General features: G+C 41.2%; 1 protein-coding gene across 1 annotated transcript; it reads left to right on the top strand.

Moving 5' to 3' along the window:
* Positions 1-625: 625 nt before the first annotated feature.
* slc25a48 (solute carrier family 25 member 48) lies at positions 626-15,009 on the top strand. The gene is made up of 7 exons (XM_006797635.3): positions 626-825; positions 3,084-3,127; positions 3,660-3,731; positions 6,234-6,486; positions 8,574-8,864; positions 12,084-12,217; positions 13,594-15,009. The coding sequence occupies exons 1-7, from the start codon at positions 771-773 to the stop codon at positions 13,696-13,698; spliced, it is 954 nt and encodes a 317-aa protein (XP_006797698.1). The 5' UTR covers positions 626-770; the 3' UTR covers positions 13,699-15,009.
* Positions 15,010-16,250: the final 1,241 nt, after the last annotated feature.

Raw genomic sequence — 16,250 nt, 5'->3', positions numbered from 1 at the left:
CCAAAGGTCTTGTAATGAACTAATCATTTGATTCAGGTGTGTGGAACCAGGGTGATCTAAAACCTGCACGTCACCGGCCCTTGAGGGCTGGAATTCCCCACCCCTGTTGTAACCCTTCTTGTTTTTAAAGAAATCAGATCTTCATCAAACACCTTCTGTGATGTTCTCTTTATTATTGTTTTTTTTTTTTTTACTTTTCCCTTCAGCAGACAATTTTTATCCAGCTCAGTCTGTTTGAGTGCAGCTCTGTTTCACAGCTGTGTCACTGATCACACTCTACCATTCATATATATGAAGTGTATAGAAGATCAATATAAGCACAAGCTGCTTTAATTACATCCATGATGATCATTTTACAGCACATACAGGAAGTTACTTTTTCTTGTCCGTCTTTAAGAGTTTTACTCTTATTGGGCAGGCTGAAGTGAATTAGGAGAAAGGTCAAAGTGTGCAGCAGTATCTGTTTATCTGCTCAGCTTTCCTCATGGCTCATTTCCATCCCGGCCTCTCTATAGGCCGCATAGCTTTGGATAGCTCACTCCTGATTGGCCAGCAGAACGGCCTCGCAGATTCAGGCTTTGCTCTGATTGGTTGCTAGTGACAACTCCCGGAGTTACCCTCTATAAGCTGTTTTTTTCCCTTCTTGTGAAAAAAGTTTGAGCCGATACATGCTCATTGGGAGCCGGCAGCAGTAAGTGTTCTGTCCCGTGGAGAGCGCGCAGACTGTGAGATTACTGGCGTGGGGCGCGCAGAGCAGCTCCAAGTGGAAGATGCAGACCTCCAAAAGTTTCCGCGTGGATGATTTCATCGCAGGATGGATCGCAGGTGAGTTCCTCAGTCCGACACTCCGTCAATGCGTCACTCCGTCAATGTTTTCAGTGGATCTTTGTTGGGTGTGTGGGGCGAACTGAAGAGGGCATGCGTGGGAGGTGGAGGGAGGCTCAACAGCGCGTTTGTTTGGGTCCAGTGAGCTTCACACAGAACTCCACAGACACGCACAATCCTCCGTTGTTGTACTGTAAAAACACGTTTATCAGGGGAAAAAACGTCATGAGCTCCGCGTGCATCCTCATCCAGATAAACAATGGAGGCTCTGCGCAGACTCCCACCCCCACCCGAACCCCTCATGTTCCCACAGTGTCACCGCAACGCAGGCTCACCGCCTCCGTTTACTCGGAAAGCTGCTCGCTGAATGCTCTCTCCCCTCGGTCAGTCTACAGGATTCAGTCTGCGCACGTTTTTATTCTAAGGACAAAAATTCGCTTTTTCCAAGCTTAATGCGTGCTGTGTCTGGGCTAGCCGCTAGGGGCTTTATTTGAATTATTCTATGAAACCGAAATTATAAAAAGATGTAAAACAAATTAAAACCTGACATATAAAAACAAAAAAGTACATAAAGCCCTGCACATTATCTGTTTAAGCTGTCATATAGTGATATTCTAAATCCCAGCTGTAATACAAAACACAGAAAAACCCTGACATTGTTAATATTCAGCAAGTCTGGTTTGGATGGGAACCAGCTCCAGCTGAAAAGCTAAGACAGTCTCTGGGTTTATTAATTTTGCTTTATTTTGCAATGTGAAGCCATGCTGCCAGTTGGACATTGCATTATTATGATGTCAGAGTCACACCCGAGCTTTTGCAGTCACAAAGAAGATTACACAACGAGCTGGAGCCGAAAATCTATGTAGACCTACTTCTTTTCTCCAAATGTTCAGCTGAAGCAATAGCGGTGATCCTATCAATAAAAGCTTTTTGGAGGCCGATGATGAACTCAGAAAACCCCCACAAGTTTGGTTCAAGTGCAGGACTTCTAATCTGATTTTAAACTACAGTGTCCAGGGGCGCATTGCATTTTTCTGTCATCACCAAGATTTCACGTTTTTTGGCTGCTTTGCAAAATGCAATTAAATTTAAATTTTAAAAAAAGAAGAAGAATAGAAAGCTAGAAGTAGACCTTAAAGAATATCTCACAGATTTCCCTGAATGTTATAAAATATTAAGAAACGTGTGCGGCCTCATTTGCAGCTTCACTTTGTGTTTCACTGCCTTCACAGCAAAGGTGAACTGACGTTTTTAAAAAAGTATATAAATTTTGCAGGGTTACACTGCTAACAAAGCACTAATTCAATATGAAATCACTGTGATTTTTAATATTTGCGATATGTCCACCAAACTTCCAGTTCTATAGCAGTATAATCAGAACACCAGCAGCTGGCAGCCAGTTGAGTCAAGTCCCCTGAAGTTGTGCTCGATGATAAAGACTCTTTCAGATTGGTGGCAGCATGCTGTCAGTCTGTTTGCATTCATAAATTAGACAGAAGTTATTTAAAAACCTTTAAAAATCCAGTCAGACTGTGACTGTTTGCAGATAGGTTTGCTTCTATCGGCCCACCTGTGCCGTCACCATGTGATCTAAGTCTTGCTCAGTGTGCAACACCTTCAAGCTGTGGGTAATTATTTAGTCTCCACACTCCAGTTGGTCACAGAAGGTGGAATAATCATGAGGTACCTTCATCAAGCTGTGTGTGGATGGTTTTAATGTAATGTTACGCTTGCTCTGCTTCCTGATGGCGGTGCGTGCGGCAAACCCTCTTGTTTTTTTTTATTTGATATTTGGTGTCCTTGCATCGATACAATATCGCCACACAAAATACTGCAGTACTATGCAGTATCAGTTTTCCCCGCACTTCTTGTAACTTTATGAAGTCACTGAACACTAACAGAAATTCTGTGGCCATGCACTCCTGGTTCTTATCTGGGCAACAACTGAGCGAGATCCTGTGGCATGTATGTTGTGTGTGTGTGTTTGATACCCACGCATGCACACACACAGTAGCTTGCGTTCCCCCCTGTGATGGCTGCTCATTTGAAGTAAACTTTAAGCCCTGACTGCAAACATGCAGGTCTGATGTCCTGCAGTAAAAACAGTTTAAGACGCTTTAGTTTTTGCCTGAGACACGTTGCCTTTCAGCATGTTGGTTATGAGTAAAACTCTTGAGATTTTTGTGGAAAGTTGTCTCTGTTTTTCTCTCTCTGGCATTTTGTGCTTCATTCCTCTTTTCTTTTTGTTTTGGCTGCAGGAGCTTCCAGTGTGGTTGTTGGCCATCCGCTGGATACAGTAAAAGTATGTCAGACCTCTGGAATCATTTTACTGCAGCATTCCTCTACTTTTGTGTTATAGCTGTTATAAAATGGACAAGCCTGCAGCTCATCAAGTCATATACACTCTGTTGCACATTCTTTTGGGCCATTCTTTTTTTATTTACGTCCTTATCCATCATACAAATCAGGATGTGGGTTTGTATGACACACAGAGTCAGTTTCTTCCCTATAATTATAATTGAATTGATGTTTTGATGTCACAGATTTCTTTTGCCAAAAAGAATTTAGTATGTGTAGCAGCTAAGGAAGGAAGCATTTATCAGAAATGATCTGAATGTGCTCAAAACCAGTGTGAGTGTTATGAACTGTCTTCAGTCAGAGATGTGTGCAATGACTCCAAGGTGAAAAGCCGGAATATTTTTGTCCAACAAACTCCAAAATAAGAAATCTGAAAACCTATGTTTCACATTCGGGGAAAAAAAAACCCAAATCAACTTTATTTATTCCTCATATGGAAATAACTTGTTTAAATAAAGTCAGTGGCACTGTTTCAGACTCGGCTCCAGGCAGGGAATGGCTACAAAAACACTCTGCACTGCATCCTCACCATCTACAGGAAGGAAACGGTAAACATTCAAACTTCTTCTCTTTCCTCCATTTCTGCATCTCTCCAAACAGTTTAAACTGTAATAAGTTATCTGACATGCTTTGAAAATATGCTTTTCATTCACCCTGCAGTATATTTAACCAAATGCTTTGTTGGCTCTGTTGTGTCTTTCACTTGGCTGAAGCTATGGCAGGACAAATTCTGGGCAGTAGTAGTAGTAGTAGTAGTATCTTTATTTCAGACATATACAAAAAAAAACAATATATACACAAGTACACATACTTGCATTTACTCTGTGTACATACACACACGTATGTGCTCAGATAAAACAAAGAAAATAAAATAAAAAAATAAATAAAAATAAAAGTAAATAAATCAAACAGAGTCTCAATTACATGAAATGGCAATTATTAGGTCTGAAATGGAGTAGGAAGAAGTATAACATACTTATTAATCCCTACCCCATGCTTAACATTCTATTGAATCCCACTAGTCACCTAATTCCCATCATCACTTACCCCACACAATAAACAAGGAGAACATGTATAAACATAGCTACAGTGATAGATATAATTTAGATACAATTTAGCATAGTTATATATACAATGGGTGATCAACTTTATCAGTTTCATATTCTTCCAAAATCAGTTTTCGAAACATCTTTATAAACTGACTAAACTGACTAATGCTTGAACATTGCTGTAGGTCCACAGTAAAACTGTTCCACAGTTTTACCCCATAAATAGTAACACAAAAGGTTTTAACCTTTGTCCGTGCTTTAAGAGTCTTCAGATTTAATTTTCCCCTCAATGCATAGTCCCCGTCTCTGTCAAAAAACATTCTCTGTACATTTCCTGGTAACATATTGTATCTGGCTTTGTACATAATTTTTGCAGTTTTATATTTTATAAGATCCATAAACTTCAGTATTTTTAATTTCAAGAACATGATGTTAGTGTGGTCTCTAAATCCTGCTTTAGTAATAATCCTGATTGCTTTTTTCTGAGTTTTACATAGTGGTTGAAGTGAAGTTTTGTATGTATTTCCCCAGATTTCCACACAGTATTCTAAATATGGCAATATAAGTGAACAGTAAAGTACCCGGAGTGATTTGGAAGGCAAAAAATGTTTAACTTTACTCAGTACAGAGATGCTTCTTGACAGTTTAGCTTGTATATGCTTTATGTGAGGTTTCCAGCAGATTTTGTTATCTATTATCACACCCAGAAATTTTGTTTCAGAAACTTGCTCTACTTCAACATTGTTTATTAACAATTTTGCTCCGGCATCTTTTTTACAATTTCCAAATAACATAAATGTAGTTTTTTTCAAATTTAGTGATAACTTGTTTCTGTCAAACCATGTTTTTAGTTTAATCATTTCTTGTGTGACAATTTCCAAAAGCTGCTGTGAATTCTCTCCAGCACAAAAAATATTTGTATCATCTGCAAATAAAATAAACTGCAATATATCAGATGTTTTACATATATCATTGATATAGAGGATAAACAGCTTTGGTCCCAATACTGACCCCTGTGGAACTCCGCAAACAATGTCCAGGCACTCTGATTGATATTCACCAATCTTCACAAATTGTTGCCTGTCTCTCAAATAACTTCTGACCCACTCTAGCACCACTCCTCTAATACCATAGTACTCCAGTTTATGAAGTAATATTTCATAAATTGTGTCAAAAGTAAAGTAAGGGCAGCAATCAGAAACTTGGATATATTGTATCTGTCCCAGTGTTTTTCCACACAACTCCGGTCAGTACATGAGAGTCCCTCAGAGCCAGGGTTAGGACAGATTTATAGGATCTGGACACAAAATGTGGTCCTTCAGAGCCCGATCAGAACTACAGCACTCATATCTAAGATCGAGTTAATCATTTCATCATGGATTGGACCTAAAACCACGTTCAGCTCAGAGCCAGAACTGCACAATATGCAAACATCCACAGTCATTCTGTCGCTTTAAGTTGTTTCCACAGCTCCCAGTCGCTTTATTTCTCCTGTGACCCAGTTTCCCAGCTGGATGCTTTAAGCTGGACCTTTTGTTTACCACCACCATGAAAAGCTTAAACCAGCTGAGTGATGATAGCAGCTTATTTTACAGAAAAATAATACATTTAGGTGAGGCTAAATATGTGCAAAAGGTTGAATTTAAGCTGCATCTATCGGTTTTATCTCTTTGGGGTGTCATATGATAAGAAGTTTTCGGTGTGTCTGTTACAAATCACATGCCTGCTGCTCTCAGAGGTCACATGATTTATTTATGTTTGATTCTCACCATATGTCTCCCCAGACTGTAACCGCCTCCTCAGGTTGGCCTGAGGAAAGGTTTCCATACTATTTGGCAGCAGCTGCACCCCGTATTTAATTCTGTGCATGTCATCAGTGTAAACGCCTCACTTACAGTTCTTTACTGTTCCCTCCTCACTTTTCCTGCTTTTACCCGTGCATATGTATGTTTTTTCACATGTTGTGCTGACCTTCTTGCTTCCCTCTCGACTCTTTTTCAGGTCACAGGATTCTTTAAGGGCATGTCTTTCCCCCTGGCCAGCATCACGGTCTACAACTCTGCCGTGTTTGGCTTGTTCAGTAACACTCAAAGACTCATAAGCAATTATCGCTATGGTGACGGGCAGCATCCCTGCAGCATGTTGGACCTGACCATGGCCAGCATGCTGACCGGACTGATGTCCGTGAGCCTGGGAGCTCCAGTGGATTTGGTTAAGATCAGACTGCAAATGCAAACGCAGATGGTTCTAGCAGGTAACGTGGGGATCACTTTTTTCAGATCGGGACCTTTTGTTTTCGTAGCTTAGCCTTGAAAAAAAAGTTTTGCTGTTTTTAACCTCTCTAAGATTTTGGCACATAGACAGCACACGCCCAGATAAAAAGCAGCCTTGTCCGCATAGTAACAACTTTGTCCCGAATTCACCTGTCAGAGGAAGCAGGCAGCACGGTGGCACGGTGGTTAGCACTGTTGCCGCACAGCAAGAAGGTCCTGAGTTCAATTCCACCATCAGGCCGGGGTCTTTCTGTGTGGAGTTTGCATGTTCTCCCCGTGTTTGCGTGGGCTCCCTCCGGGTACTCCGGCTTCCTCCCACCGTCCAAAGACATGCAGCTTGTGGGGATAGGTTAATTGGATAATCCAAATTGCCACTAGGTGTGAATGTGCGAGTGAATGTGAGTGCGAATGGTTGTCTGTCCCTGTGTGTTGGCCCTGCGACAGACTGGCGACCTGTCCAGGGTGTACCCCGCCTCTCGCCCTATGACAGCTGGGATAGGCTCCAGCGCCCCCCGCGACCCTGAAAAGGATAAGCGGGAGCGAATGGATGGATGGAAAAATTTCAAAGAAAACAAGTTGACTAAGGATCGCATCAAAGAGAGTTAAGCTGTGCCCTTTCTGCTCGTTAATTACCGGCCAGCCACAAACTGCCATGTGGCGTTCATCAGAGGACATTAATACATGAAATGCTGACACAGCTCCAGCTTCTGTTCTGCAATGTTTCCTTCTTATTACATCATGAACTTTTGGGGATACAAAGTTTCTTCTTCGCCGAGCTGCTGTCTTTGATAGTCAAATAGTTAAATAGTTTACTTTTGTATTTATTATCTAAATCGAGCAAGACCTATCTAGACTGAGTGTCACGGTAACATAGCCTCAGAACTCAATATGAATATGTCCTGATGACACAGACATCAAAACATGCTGCAGAAAACATTTCTGCTCGTATTATTTTTTCCATAACTACATGCTGATATTCACTGATACACAGAATAACATTACAGCATCTATAAGTGTATCAGGATGTTTGGCAGCATATGGTAAATATTAATAAAGAACGTTTAATATGAAAGTGGCCATAAACAGCTGCCATAGAGGTAACTGTTCATCTAAGAGAGATCTGAGGAGCTGAGCCATTAGAAGAACACAGTTTCCCTTCAGTTCTACTTATTAACCCTTTATCCCTCATATGCACCAATGCAGTGCTGGTAGAGGGTCCTGGTCTTTAAGTGTGCTGTCATATTGTGTACAGAGATTTTTCCTTTCTAACAAAATCTCATTTTTCTGTGTTTGTAGCATTTTTAGGACCTTTGAATGATGGATTTAAGGACTAAATGTCAATTTTCTCCACAGTTAGGAACCCTTTCTTGCATGAATATAAAGTCTGTCGTTATATTGTTTCTTGGTCTTGTGATTTCTGGCCTGCGTCTTTCTGTTAAACAATAAAATAATAAAGCCGAGCACAGAGGGATTCCAGTCAGACATTTATAGCTTTCTACATGTTTACAGTGTTTGGCAGGCTCATACATCTTCCACCGGTCACTGGGATTAATCACATTTCTTTCATTATCTTCCTCAGTGATACTTTGGACTTGACTTTGAATAGAGCCGACTCTTTTATGATGGAGCAAAGTGTCAGCGAGTTCAGCCAGGGTCAGGAAACCGTTTCACTGTAAACTCAGCATTACATACTGCAATTAGCATGACTGACTTACTGAGCCCGATACTTGGTATGGTCACCGTCACTAAAACAGAAAGTCATTTCACTCTAATGTAAAAGGACTGCTACATATTAACGGTATTGTGTTTGTCGGTTGGTTCTTTTCCACGTGATATGGAAAGACTTGAGCACCTTCCTGTGTTTCAGACACCAATGTTTTTGGACTGTGAGAAAGAAACAAAAAAGTTTGAAAAACATTCTGCTGAGACTGAAAATCCCCTGAAGTTGAAACACCTTTGCTTAAAGTTCCCAGAGATGGACACGTAGAGGAGAACAAACTGGATGAAGCAGATCCCTAACTAACTTGCTCACTGACTTCACTCTCATATATTTTTGTTTTTTAAACAGAGAACCTCCACCTTGCGGGCAACATGTCGAATGGCACCAACATCCGCCTGCGCTCTGTCAGCATTCCCAGCCAGCAGCAGCTGTACCGAGGGCCCATCCACTGCATCAGCAGCATCCTGCAGACCGAGGGCCTCCAGGGCCTGTACAGAGGAGCCGGAGCCATGATCCTGAGGGACGTACCTGGATACACGCTCTACTTCATCCCTTACGCCATCTTCTGCGACCTGCTGAGGCCGGACGACACTTCAAGCCCACATCCATGTTCCATCTGGCTGGCAGGAGGACTGGCAGGTAAATGTCACCAAAACAAAGTTTCCTCTGATATTTTCAGTGTCATTAGCGTTGTTTGAGTTATTGGTGACTTTAGACGTCAGTTAAATTTATGCCTGTTACCACAGACCTGTGAGTCAGATGTACCGGAAAACATTTGTGGAAGTTCTTTCCTCGTCCACTCACCGCTGAGCTGGGTGATGGGTCACTGTGCACCAAATTAACAACAAAGGAGAAAAGGAGTGAACAGACAGCTGGCCGTACTCAAAGTGCTGATTCTGGGTCTTTGGGAGGAAGCTGATGACTTTGTTAGGACACACAGTAGCTAACATTAACCTGTGATGTCAATGCAGCAGTTCTGACCCTTTAACGAGGGGCGTGGCAACGCTTTCCTGAAGAGCAGCATGTTGAGTCAGTGCTAACATGGAGGGTAATGAAGTGCGTGTTTCTGATTGAAGTGGCAGTTTCAATGTGAGCCTGACTGGACTGGATGTGATGTGGCAACGCTGCAGCGGTAGAAGAATTAGACGAGCCTTAGGTGCACAGTCAGAGCACAATTAAACCTGCTATTAAAACCTTTGTTATTTATAAGGTTTTATTTCAGAGTCCGACACGTTTGAAAATGTTTTGAGCCCTTCACACACCCTGAAGTGTCTGCTTTAACCTTAACATAACCTTGTTCTTCAGAGCTGTCCTTCTGTTAGTAATGAACCAGAGCGGGTCGATGTCAGCTGAACATGTGAGAATAAAAGCGAATAGATCATAAGGTTTTCTTCTTTCGTATTTTTGCTAAAACCTCTTTATATTTCTCTACTTGTATCAGTTACAGTTACACTGGCAGAACCTCCCAGAGATAATAAAAGTTAATTATTAATAAGATATAAGTAAACGCTCCCGCCGATGCCAGTCGGCATTAAACCAAACTGTTGCACAACCAGAGCCACCAGTAACCCCCAAATACAAGGAATTTGGCAAGAAATCAAGAACTTCTGAACGATGGCCAGAAATCACTCTGGGTCTGTCAGATGGGACTAGAGCACGGACAAACCAGTAATTCAATTAAGTGATAAATCTTTGAGTATGTTACTTTTGTGTTTTGGGTTTTTTTTTTTCTTCAGGTTTATGAACTGATAGACTCAGATAAAACTGTACTGTAGAACAACAGCTGACACTGTTTTCTTTTCTTATATAAAATGACAGAAGTCTGAGATATTTTTAGTTTGGGGTCAGATCAGTGCTATTATTGATACTGTAAGCATCTATTCAATGTCCAAAAAAACTAAAGTTGCACATTATCTTTGCCCTCGCTCCTCTGATTCAGTTATTGATGAAATGTCGCAGCTCTTCAGTTGTGTCTTATTTTAACAATTCATGACACTGAGGTTAAAATGTGATGAAGTTCTTTTTAAACTTGGTTCAAGCTGTAATGTTCACACTGTTAACAAGGTATGAACTGTAACGGCCTCAAAAATGTGGAGAATCATTGCCTCCGACAGTTTGGCTGTAAATAGGTCACTGTTATTATTCAGTTCAGAGGGTTTGGGGATAAAATCCAGACCTAAAGGTAACTTTGTTTTTTCAGTACCTTTATTTTTCCTTTACTTTCCTCTGCTGACACACATCATTGTCCTGCTGTGTCCCAGACCTTCTGCTCTGTACATAAACACCAGTATTGATCCGAGCAGGTCAGACCGAGCTGTGGGCGGTTTCTGTTTGTCTGACCAGCCTCTGAATGACGTCCGTGGGCTGTTATTAACCTGACGAAGACTCTATATGTGACCTTATCTTTGTTCATTCGTAGGTTCCACAGAACTGCAATAGCAAGAAATCAATATGAGCAAACACATCTGAGACCAATCAAGTTCTGGCTAGAGCAAACACATCTGAGACCAATCAAGTTCTGGCTGGTGCAAACGGATGCATGGAGTCGGAGGCTGGAGTTTCAGGGTTGTTTGGTCTCAGAGGTTAAAGCAGGCTCCACATGCAGACCAGCCAGCTGTGAACATCTGACTGAGTGAAAAATGTAGTGCGAGAGCAACGGTCAGCTGGGCGGCATAAATCTGAAATGCTGCCATGTTTAGCCTCCCATTAGGCCTGAATCCGTCGTAGTTGAACTAAAACTCGGACAATATCCTGATGATTTTTCCTCCAAACCTTCAACAATGAGTTACAGTAAATGTTTTAATTATGTTCTGTACGTCTTAAAGTCTAAATAACCCTTAAAAACTCGTGTATCAGCTGATGCCAAGTCATTTCCTCTTTACTGCTGGCTGTGTGAGTGAATCTATTACAGATGTTATAAGGAGCGCCTGAATGCAGCATGTGAAGTTTGTGCTGAGCCCTGTAATCCTCATTTAACCTCCTAGGACTTGGCGTCCACATATGTGGACATCACATTTTGGGTTATTTAGACCAAAATGCTGGTAATGGCCTGCATTTGTATAGCGTTTTACTCAGTCCCTAAGGACCCCAAAGCGCTTTACACTACATTCAGTCATCCACCCATTCACACACACATTCACACACTGGCAATGGCAAGCTACGTTGTAGCCACAGCTGCCCTGGGGCGCACTGACAGAGGCGAGGCTGCTGGACACTGGCGCCACCGGGCCCTCTGGCCACCACCAGTAGGCAAACATGGGGTTAGTATCTTGCCCAAGGATATTTGGCATGCAGCCAGGAGGCAGCGTGGGATTGAACCACCGATCTTCTGATTAGTGGCTGACCTGCTCTGCCACCTGAGCTACAGCCACCCCAAATACTCAATTTTGCTCTACATGGGCCTGATATCCACTTACGGGGACATTATACTGCTACTGTTCTATCAACATTTTAAACAAATATCCTCATTTGTTTAAAATCTTATTTTTCATAAAAACAAAAATAAGGTAAAAAAAAAATAAATCTGGTAATTCTTTGTTTTTGCATTCATCGGGCCCCAATATGCCCAAATATCAAAGAGAAATTAAAAATGCATGCTGGGGAAGAGTTTGGGTCTTAGGAGGTTAAAGATCCTCATTTTTGGCAAACTTCCTAAAAGGTTCCAAAAGCTGAACTGTGATCTTTGGTCCTACACAATAAAATGACAAAATCTTAGTATCAGAGGAGACTTTTACAGTCTGAGATTTTGTTATGTGTTTGCTCTAGTCCTTGTCTGGTTCCATATGTGACTTCCACCTGGTTTAGAGTCCTTGCACCATGACATCAGCAGGAAGTTCAGAGCTCTCTCCTCTTTCTCAGGGTCCATTTCCTGGGTCACAGCCACACCAACCGACGTGGTAAAGAGTCGAATGCAGGCTGATGCTCAGCTGCAGAGGAAGTACAAGGGAATTTTACACTGCATCATCCACAGCTACAAGACAGAGGGAGTACAGGTGAGTAATGACTTCAACCAGCCAAAACTATAAGAACACTGTTTTTAAGCACCTCGATCTGGCTCCACACAAACAGCAAAAACACCATGCAAACTCAGTTACCCGCTGTGTTTGGACACTTAGCTGTGTCCATGTGAGCTTTGTATCTGAGAATCCAGCAGAGCACACAAGTTACCGCAGCTTGAACACTGAAGCTTCTGCCTGAAGAATTCAACCAAGATGCACAAAGTTTGTCCATCAGACACACTGTAGTTTCTCTGATGGACAAACATTCATTCAGGGCTTCCTGAATGAATGTTGTGTGTGCTTGGGTCAACATGTTGTCCCTGAAATTGTATGAATACCTATTTAAAAAAAAGAAAAAGAAAGAAATTTTACAAACATCTTACCAAACTGAGCCTCGATGACACGCCTCCACATGGGTAAGTCATGACACTCTCTGGGCATCAATGGGCCATATAGCTGCTACAGACATCTGTCCAATAAGCAGACTGAATGCTCTCACATGTTTGAAGTTCACTTTTTGGTTCCTCAAATGTTTCTGCTGAAAATATTTAAATTACAAGAAAAAAATTCTCACCAGATACTTGGCATGAAACCTCTTCCCCAGCGAGGCTTAAAAGGCCTGTTACACCTGCCTTTGTCACCGCCAACACCAAAAGTGATGTCAGAGATGCTGCTGAAAGTTGCGCTTTGGTGTTTCCACTCATCCTGCACCTCCAGAGATTTCTAGACCCTAACATGGACAACAACAAGAATTATATTTTAGGATTAAAAATATCATTTCCATGAAAGAGGCCGTTCATACTGCTGATAGTTGCAGTAATTATCAGTATTCTTAGTTTAGTCCAGCTGTGGCAACAAACCTTACTTTGGGGGGTGGTCTAATAATTTTGCTAAGACCTGCACAGGATGAAAAAGCAAAACTCCTCGTCGTAAAAAAATATCCTCTTATAAAATAAAACGGGCTACATGCTGCAGAAAACCTTATGTGGGGTTATGTCAGGTCAGCATTTGCCACACGGCTGGTGTCCTGGCCTGAGACGAGCAAATGTTGCATCTGTGTGTCCGACCCATGCTGTTCATAATGTCAAAGGTTGAAAACTGTAGACAAGCTATCGCAGTGTCCAGAAATCAGGAGGGGTCAGGTTCTGAGAAAGTAAACTGGACTGTTGATGTGAACAGAGGCTAGTGAGTTGGGTTACTACAGGCCAGCGTCCCCAAAGCAAAATCAACGTAACACTGCGGTCTGTGGGCTGTGTTCACCTTCACTCGTGTTTCCTGTCAGCACGGCACCAAAGATCTGGAATGATAACAGATGTGTGTAGACAGTTTAACATATTTAATTCCAACTTTCTCTTTTTTTTAATGTTCAGGTGTTCTTCAGGGGAGCATCAGTGAACGCCATCCGAGGCTTCCCGATGAGCTCCACCATGTTCCTGACCTATGAACTCTCTCTGCGGTTCTTCAGGGGTCTTTAGGACACATTTTACTAATTAAAGGAGTCACACTGAGTTACTTGGAAAAATGAGCACAAAGCAAATAGAGCCCAATGTCTCTGAGACGAGACACCGGTGACAGTGTAAGTCATCTGATCAAACCTTTAGCTCACAGTCACACAGACAGTTTTATTACACCGGTGGCCAGCGATGTTACGCAATGCTGCTAGAGTTATTCAGAGATTAAAGATTTTAGTGTTGGTGCTGCAGAGTGATTGTGTGGAACTATTTTTAGTTTTCTAAATTGGATCAGTTTCAGGTGAATTGCAATGATTGGTCAAATCAAAAATCAGTATCAAAAAGTAATCTTGTTATGTGTAGTATAATAGTTGAATGACATGTTGATGTCAGAATTTTACTGAAGTTGAATTTTTCTTTGCTGCATATTTACCAAAGAACTCTGTGTGTTCCTCCGAGGTTTGTTTTTGGGGCAAGTCTGAACTTCCTGTGAAAAAGACGGTCAGTATGGAGGTGATGTGCACAGTAATATTGTGTTAATACACAGTAGCGCACTGTTAGCATGTGATTGGTGATCTGTAGGGAAAAGAAAGGAAGTCCGGTGATGAGGAGTAAAACTGACATAGATGTCATGTGTAGTCATCAGTGCGTAATGTTTCATACTGAATACGATCAGCTAAAAGATTTTTAAACAGATCTCATGTATAACTTAGCTATTTCCCTTTGTAACCTCCACATGTAGAAGTGTTTATCTGGCCTTTATGTGCTGCACTTTATCTCGGAGAGATAAGCTCAGTTGACCAAGTCAATGTGAAAAGATGAGTTTGACATTTTCAATACAAGCAGAGGGTCAACATATTCTGTTACCTCTTAGTTGTAGGTTTACTTTATGAACTGGATGTACCTTACATATATTCAAAATGATAAAACGCATCATTTTAATGAGTTTTAGTTTTAGTTTTTAGTTCTGTACTTTAAAATCCCGTTTATGTTGAAAATGGCACATCCACAGAGTCATAACATGAAATGTAGACTTCCATGCGGACTGTATGTGTGTTGCACACTAACGTCCTCTTGTACATTTGTTTGTGTGTTTCTTATATTAAGAAAAGTGAGTTTTACAAGTTTATAATTAAACCTCCTGCTAACAAACTTTCCACAGACTGCAGTTAAAAGCTTTGGAGTTTCGCTCTGAAGTCAGATTAAAATTATAACAGGATTGATTGTTTTTTTAAAACCCTGACATGTAAATATGTGTAAATATGTTCGCTGCCATTCCACATGACAGGGAGCCAGAAATTTCTTATTGTACATAAATAAAAGCTTTTAATCGCACTGCTCTCCTTTTCTGAATCGGCTCTTCTCAGAATAATGTGACATTCATGTGACTTGTCATGTGACAACTCGTCTACTTAGCGATAATGGCCTGCTGTCAGATAAACACTCCGTGATGTCGACACGTGCTACGAGAGCTGATTTTCGTGTCATATCTGAGGCCTAAAGCGAAGACTCTGGCTTCAGTAGAATTGCAGACAGGCGTTGACCTTCTGCCTGCAGTCAGCTGATAAGAACCTGGAGCTCTGAAGTCACTCTCATAACTACAGTGAAAGCTGTTGGTTATTTTCACCTGAACTTCCCTCTGAGGGCTCACAGCACCCACTAGAGGGCAGCATCTAGCAACACAACTCAATGAAGCTGCTATTCGCACAAATCTTCCCACGGTGCACTGAGTGTTTCTTCTTTTTAATCTGTGGCTCTCTTCCATAGCGTGCCTTTGCCCCATCCCTGATACTGGGACTGGTTTCTTTCTGCTAAAAACAGTTTTGCCTTTCTGCTGTCATCAAAGGCTGATTGGTCGAGTTTTCTTTGTATTACTAACTTGCAGTATAAAGCGCTTTGAGGCAACTGTTGTTGTGATTTGGCGCTGTATAAAAAATATAAAATGAATCAATTAAATTGAAACTCTTTTGTCAATTTGTAATAGTAAGAAGGCTTATTTTTAGTCATTTACACATTTTTCATATAACAGTTTAATAATGAACACTGTTAATATAAATCGTTCTTCTTTGGAACTTCAAGCAGAGTTTGTATTACAGCAGGTCCTCCTTAAGAAAAAGAAACACCGCCTAATAATGAAAACAGCTGCGTGTTGGTATCATTTAGGGTGGTACATCGCCACATTGTGGAATAAACTGTAATCAACCTTTGTAAATACTGCATATCCCAGCAAATACTGCATTAACGTTATACTGCAAGAACTCTGCAAGTATAACTATTTTTTTTTTATATAATTATTATTATGGAAAATCTTCTGGTTTGCAGATAAACAATACTGTGCACAGTTTATGGTTTTTGACTTGACCAGTAATATTCATGCAGTGTTGCTTTGATTGTGGCACAGATGCTCATGTATGTAGTTAAAAAAAAAGAGGAAAGAAACTCTGTTATTATATTTGTCTCACTTTAAGCAATAATGGGTTCTTAAATTCTTGCTTTGATCTGGCTGACGGGCAGTGGGGGGAGCAAGAGAATTTTAATAGGGGCTGGTAGCCTGAGATTATTACTGATACAGCACA

Source organism: Neolamprologus brichardi, chromosome 2, assembly GCF_056152115.1.
Source record: "Neolamprologus brichardi isolate AB-2024 chromosome 2, ASM5615211v1, whole genome shotgun sequence".
Taxonomy (NCBI): Eukaryota; Metazoa; Chordata; class Actinopteri; order Cichliformes; family Cichlidae; genus Neolamprologus; species Neolamprologus brichardi.
The sequence above is the reverse complement of the archived record's forward strand: the minus strand, read 5'-3'. Positions and strand labels throughout refer to the sequence as shown.